A 7,723-nucleotide genomic window follows, 5' to 3' on the forward strand; every position below is an offset into this window, starting at 1 on the left:
CCTTTATATGAAATAGTCGTTGATATAGGTTATAGGATACTTGTGTATTAAACACAGTATAGATAATGTCATGACAAAGATAGTGTACTCGACAACTTAATGATAATACAATTATCATGAATGAGAGCTTCATTGAGAACTTTACAACTGACGCCATGCTTTAATTAAAAAGCACAAATAATTCAGTATCCTTAACAGCGAACTAAGGTATTATTTTGTATGTGTAAGGGGGGATAACAGTTACGAAAACCGCCATAACATAAACTTGTTTCGCTTGTTTTCTAGCCTCCGTTGCCTCCTGTCTTGTGGTGTGTGCTGCCTTGGGGGAAACCCTATGTCCGGTCATTGTTGGCAACGTAAGTAGTGTTGTTCTATTTATGAACGAGGATCATTCAATATATCATGGCAATAGTGTCCGGATTGTCATGTATGATGTATATAGTTTGATATTTCTATTTCAATCCGTCAAAGTATCCCCCGTAGTGGAAACGCACTTTTGCAATCGTGCTATCAATGCATAAATGCTTCGCGCGAGTCTCCCCCCAGTATACTGGCAGGACACCGGCTGATTGCACTACCCAGAGCACTCCCTAAAGGCAGACGGTACCAAAAAGCATTACCTTTAGTAAAGGAAACAGGAAATAGTCACAGGGACTTAGATTTAGTAAACAGAGTGGGTGTTCAATCTATCTCTTGCTTCAAAATCGCCCGTACAATATTACTTTTAAGGGCTGAGGCATGGTCATGGATTAGCTGGATGCCATTAACCCCTTTACTAGGACGTTTTGTTTTACGACGTCAGCTTCAGTGATGTGTGTCTGAAAAACTTGGCAGTGATATCCCCCCCCCCATCATTGCACGGTATCTAAGCCATATGCCCACTAGAATTGAAAAAAATAATACGGCATACACAACTTTTTTGGCGCTTTTGATACCTCTTGCAGTCACTGGCCTTTCTTGATTTCTCATGAATTGATTGTTTCAGTGTTATTACTATTTTCAGCTGTTTGTGTCGTTTGGGCCTCCTAGTTTCCTGGTGTTTTGTCTAATTATCGTGGTGATTGCCATGCTGGTTTACTGGGGTCTCTATGCGGTGGGACGTGGAACACATAAGTTTCAAGGTGAGGATGTTTTCTTTACACTCCGGCCTTATTAACTGAACCATGGTCAAGGTGAGACTGTTTTCTGTATACTCCAGCCTTATTAACCGAACCTTTGTCAAGATGAGACTGTTTTCTGTATACTCCAGCCTTATTACCCGAACCTTGGTTAAGGTGACAATGTTTTCTGTATCCTCCGGCCTTATTAACCGAACCATCGTCAAGGTGAGACTGTTTTCTGTATACTCCTGCCTTATTAACTGAACCTTGGTCAAGGTGAGACTGTTTTCTGTATACTCCTGCCTTATTAACCGAACCTTGGTTAAGGTGACAATGTTTTCTGTATCCTCCGGCCTTATTAACCGAACCATCGTCAGGGGGAGACTGTTTTCTGTATACTCCAGCCTTATTAACCGAACCTTGGTCAAGGTGAGACTGTTTTTTGTATACTCCAGCCTTATTAACCGAACCTTTGTCAAGATGAGACTGTTTTCTGTATACTCCAGCTTTATTAACCGAACCATCGTCAAGGTGAGACTGTTTTCTGTATACTCGAGCCATATTAACCGAACCATCGTCAAGGTGAGAATGTTTTCTGTATACTCCAGCCTTATTAACCGAACCTTGGTCAAGGTGAGGATGTTTTCTGTAAACTCCAGCCTTATTAACTGAACCATCGTCAAGGTGAGACTGTTTTCTGTATACTCCAGTCTTATTAACCGAACCTTGGTCAAGGTGAGACTGTTTTCTGTATACTCCAGCCTTATTAAGTAAACCATTGTCAAGGTGAGACTGTTTTCTGTATACTCCAGCCTTAATAACCGAACCTTGGTCAAGGTGAGACTGTTTTCTGTACACTCCAGCCTTATTAACTGAACCATCGTCAAGGTGAGGATGTTTTCTGTATACTCCAGCCTTATTAACCGAACCTTGGTTAAGGTGAGAATGTTTTCTGTATACTCCGGCCTTATTAACCGAACCATCGTCAAGGTGAGACTGTTTTCTGTATTCTCCGGCCATATTAACTCAACCATTGTCAAGGTGAGGATGTTTTCTGTTTACTCGAGCCTTATTAACTAAACCATCGTCAAGATGAGACAGTTTTCTGTATACTCCGGCCTTATTAACCGAACCATCGTCAAGGTGAGACTGTTTTCTGTATACTCCGGCCATATTAACTGAACCATTGTCAAGGTGAGGATGTTTTCTGTTTACTCGAGCCTTATTAACTAAACCATCGTCAAGATGAGACAGTTTTCTGTATACTCCGGCCTTATTAACCGAACCATCGTCAAGGTGAGACTGTTTTCTGTATACTCCGGCCTTATTAACCGAACCATCGTCAAGGTGGGGATGCTTTCTGTATACTCCGGCCTTATTACACGAACCATCGTCAAGGTGAGAATGTTTTCTGAATACTCCGGCCTTATTAAACGAACCATCGTCAAGGTGAGGATGTTTTCTGTATACTCCGGCCTTATTACACGAACCATCGTCAAGGTGGGGATGTTTTCTGTATACTCCGGCCTTATTACACGAACCATCGTCAAGGTGAGACTGTTCTCTGTATACTCCAGCCTTATTAACCGAACCTTGGTCAAGGTGAGACTGTTTTCTGTAAACTCCAGCCTCATTAACTGAACCATCGTCAAGGTGAGGATGTTTTCTGTATCCTCCAGCCTTATTAACCGAACCTTGGTCAAGGTGAGAATGTTTTCTGTATACTCCGGCCTTATTAACCGAACCATCGTCAAGGTGGGGATGTTTTCTGTATACTCCGGCCTTATTACACGAACCATCGTCAAGGTGAGAATGTTTTCTGAATACTCCGGCCTTATTAAACGAACCATCGTCAAGGTGAGGATGTTTTCTGTATACTCCGGCCTTATTACACGAACCATCGTCAAGGTGGGGATGTTTTCTGTATACTCCGGCCTTATTACACGAACCATCGTCAAGGTGAGACTGTTTTCTGTATACTCCTGCCTTATTAACCGAACCTTGGTCAAGGTGAGACTGTTTTCTGTAAACTCCAGCTTTATGAACTGAACCATCGTCAAGGTGAGACTGTTTTCTGTAAACTCCAGCCTTATTAACTGAACCATCGTCAAGGTGAGACTGTTGTCTGTATACTCCGGCCATATTAACCGAACAATCGTCAAGGTGAGACTGTTTTCTGTATACTCCAGCCTTATTAACCGAACCTTGGTCAAGGTGAGACTGTTTTCTGTAAACTCCAGCCTTATTAACCGAACCATCGTAAAGTTGAGACTGTTTTCTGTTTACTCCAGCCTTATTAAGTAAACCATCGTTAGCCAGGGGTCTAGTCCTGTTTAAAACTAGTCCTTATAGTCGGTCATAAAGTCAATTCCTCTTTGAGTGGTACTCTGTTTTTTTTCAAGAGGATAAAGGTTGCTTATATTATATGGAGAGAAATGTAGGACTATTTCAGCAAATTTAAATTAAATTGTCACTTCCACTAAAGTAGAATGTTGACAATTTAAGAAAGATTTGGATGTGGTTTGAATAAATAATTGACGACAATGCTTTCCTTTCCATGGACGATATTTATATATATTGATTTTGTTTTACTAAGAACATGGCATGGAGTCGTTCCTGTGGTTACCGGGATACAAAAAACGTAAAGGAGGGGAGAACACTCTCATCAAACCTGCCGCAGTTAAGTACTACTCTCGAATGGCAGAGGACGGGATGGTAGAGGGGACGGATAAGATGGAACTTGACCCCGTCACCAGGCCACCTACGGACTACGACACGAGCAGTTATCTTCCGGACACATCAATGAAAACAATGCACTGACAGTTAAAGCAGATAGAAAATTTAGTGAAAACATTCCGAATAGAAACAGTTTGATCTCACAAGTATATCAAATGAATAGCTATTCCCTCATATAACTGTGTGATAATTAGAGAAAACAATTGTTATCGTTCATTTTGTTTGTATTTTACATGGAAAAGCATGTTTCTTTCGACAATATATAAACCTTGGTAATACGGATACAATCCTTAGCTCATATAGGAATATGATGCATTAGTAACGCTTTAATCGTTGCTAGGGTCTTGATGCATTATTGACTTTGTAATCGTTGCTAGGGTCTAGATGAGTTATTGACTTTGTAATCGTTGCTAGGGTCTAGATGCATTATTGACTTTGTAATCGTTGCTAGGGCCTAGATGCATTATTGACTTTGTAATCGTTGCTAGGGTCTAGATGCATTATTGACTTTTTAATCGTTGATAGGGTCTAGATGAATTATTGACTTTGTAATCGTTGCTAGGGTCTAGATGCATGATGTCAATAACTCATTGTTGTGATTTGAGTATACATGCAGATGTCGCTAACTGTGTTCCGGCAAAACCGGATAAAACTCGACCAGAGTTATCAATATATGTTTGTGTTGCATAAACTGACAATTGTTCATATTTGATGACATAATATTATCTTACGTGATTGTGTTAAAGACAAACGTTTGATTATAATGGATTTATATAATAGAGAAGATTGGGTAATTTATTGTGATATTAGTTTGTAAAGTAATTTATTATATAGTGAGAGTAACTCTATTTCTGCGCTTGCGTCATTATTTTGAAAGGCTTTTTATTCGCAAATACTAAAATTCGCTAATGAGATGATTTTATTGCAAGGTTAATGGTTATTAAATCTGATAATAATATTTGAAAAAGATTTCAAAATGATGACCCCTGTGAAATAGCGGGAATTTCAATGTCGTGCGAAAGTTGAAAGGTCAATGTCTAAATATATGTTTTACAGTGGGCCCTCGTTTATAATAAATTGTTTGATTAAAAATTTGAGGGGAATTAAGTTAACAATGGAGTGATAGCAAGTAAACATACTATTCATTTTCTTTTCTTTTTGGAGTATTGAACTATTTATAGCTTGTTTAATAAATTATTTATGTTTAATAACGTATTATTATTATAGTTTGTTGTGGGACCACTATAGTCTGTTTTGTTACTTGTGATTGTTATGAAGAGACCACTATAGCCTGTTTGTTACTTGTGTGTGCTATGAAAGGACTAAACTAGTCTGTTTGTTACTTGTGTGTGCTACATGTATGAAGGAACCACTATAGCCTGTTTGTTACTTGTGTGTGCTACATGTATGAAGGAACCACTATAGCCTGTTTGTTACTTGTGTGTGCTACATGTATGAAGGAACCACTATAGCCTGTTTGTTACTTGTGTGTGCTATGAAAGGACTACACTAGTCTGTTTGTTACTTGTGATTGCTATGAAGGGACCGCTATAGTCTGTTACTTGTGTGTGCTATGAAGGGACCGCTTTAGTCTGTTTTGTTACTTGTGTGTGCTATGAAGATACCGCTTTAGTCTGTTTTGTTACTTATGGGTGATATGGAGGGACCGCTATTGTCCAGTTAGTTATTTAGGTATGGCAGGAAGGGACCGCTAATGCAAACATCTCCAATAATTTGTTTGCCTTTTTTTACATGGGACACACATGCACACAATCACCCATAAATGCACATGCACGTTCGTGCACGCACTCACATATTCCAATTAAATATTTGCTGTTAGGTTTTGATTTCTTTTAATTTTGAAATGTTAATCCCTTTTATTGAGTACACGTCCCTTTAGTATTGAAAAAGAAAACTGGTTAAAATCTGGTTTTCTTTTTGCAAAACAACCCTGATCACTCCAAAAATCTTTGAATACAGAAACAAATACAGAATGTTTCATGATCCCCAGACCTTAAACTGGCATCCGTCTGTCGTTTGTTTGAACATGACATATGCAAGTCATTTGTCTGGCATTGTTAAATTTTAAATAGAGGGCGTAAACTACAAAAATATATGTATTTATATTGCTTACTGTTAATCGCTACTACTGACACAAATAACAGGTGACTCGTTTTTGACTCGGTATTACTGAAACAACATTACAGGTGACTCCTTATTGACTCGCTATAACTGACACAATTGTACAGATGAATCGTTATTGACTCGGTATTACTGACGCAATATTACAGGTGACTCGTTATTGACTCGGTATTACTGACAAAACATTACAGGTGAATCGTTATTGACTCGGTATTACTGTCACAACTGTACGGGTGAGTCGTCATTGAGTCGGTATTACTGTCACAACATTACAGGTGAATCGTTATTGACTCGGTATTACTGTCACAACTGTACGGGTGAGTCGTCATTGACTCGGTATTACTGTCACAACATTACAGGTGACTCGTTATTGACTCGCTTTTACTGTCACAACTGTACGGATGAATCGTTACTGACTCGCGATTACTTACACAACATTACTGGGAATCATTATTACTGACTCAACATTGATGGTGAATTGTTATGAATTTGCTATTGCTTAGGTGCAATATTTAACACAGATTTCTTTAAATGGCATACAAATAGTGTACATGTTAAAAACCTTGCAACGGCATAATATAATCAATATATAATGTTGAGAGAAATGGCTACTATGACAATACTCCTTCAAATGTTCCCCACGTTTTCATAACATAACTCCCTCGGTTTTCCCACCTCATTATTATAATGATTATTTTAAGGTTTTCAATGTTATTATTACAATGATCCCTAAAGATTGGTTTTCAATGTAATTATTACAATGATCACTTAAAGATTGGTTTTCAATGTTATTATTACAATGATCACTTAAAGATTGGTTTTCAATGTAATTATTACAATGATCACTTAAAGATTGGTTTTCAATGTTATTATTACAATGATCCCTTAAAGATTGGTTTTCAATGTTATTATTACAATGATCACTTAAAGATTGATTTTCAATGTTATTATTGCAATGATCCCTTACAGATTGGTTTTCAACATTATTATTACAATGATCACTTAAAGATTGATTTTCAATGTTATTATTACAATGATCCCTTACAGATTGGTTTTCAGTATTATTATTACAATAATCACTTAAAGATTGGTTTTCAATGTTATTATTACAATGATCCCTTACAGATTGGTTTTCAATGTTATTATTACAATGATCCCTTAAAGATTGGTTTTCAATGTTATTATTACAATGATCCGTTAAAGATTGGTTCTCAACGTTATTGTTTCAATTCCTCGTTAAAGTTTTCCACGATGTGCAATATGTCTACATACGTGTTTAGTTATTGAGTCTTTCACTCTCAGCATCCAGTAAATTCATAGTCATGCTACTGCTAATGTTGTTATTAAAGACATCTTGATGATATCGTCCTTTCCCATTGCTGTTTTACAGCAGACTACATTGATAATTGGTGTCAAGTTTTAGTTCCGTTAAGGAGACTTCAACACTTTATTTTGTTTAAACTATTCAAACGTATGATGGATTGGTCTTATTGTTATGTTTCAATGAATACAAGCAACTTTATAGTAATATATTCTGTATTTGTTCGTGTATAAGGAACATATCAGCAACCCTTATTTCATTCCATGCTATCGATCATAGCAATATATGTAAGAAGTTTGGCCTTTCAGCTGATTCGCTGAAGTGTAAATCAGTTGAGAAAAAATAACAACTGAAAATGTCATAAAGCTTATCAATAGACTGCCATTTCTATCCAATATCATATCGCTTCATGCTACATTTACGT

The 7,723-nt window shown here is 37.5% G+C and overlaps 1 protein-coding gene across 1 annotated transcript; it reads left to right on the top strand.

The window, feature by feature from the left end:
- Nucleotides 1-285: 285 nt before the first annotated feature.
- Nucleotides 286-6,645, top strand: LOC110447932 (the record flags this gene model as incomplete). Its single annotated transcript, XM_021493923.1, has 3 exons — nt 286-356; nt 1,004-1,121; nt 3,697-6,645. Coding segments are annotated over 3 exons (413 nt in total), but the record flags the coding sequence as incomplete, so codon positions are not given.
- Nucleotides 6,646-7,723: the final 1,078 nt, after the last annotated feature.

Source organism: Mizuhopecten yessoensis, unplaced genomic scaffold (assembly GCF_002113885.1).
Source record: "Mizuhopecten yessoensis strain PY_sf001 unplaced genomic scaffold, ASM211388v2 scaffold3673, whole genome shotgun sequence".
NCBI lineage: Eukaryota > Metazoa > Mollusca > Bivalvia > Pectinida > Pectinidae > Mizuhopecten > Mizuhopecten yessoensis.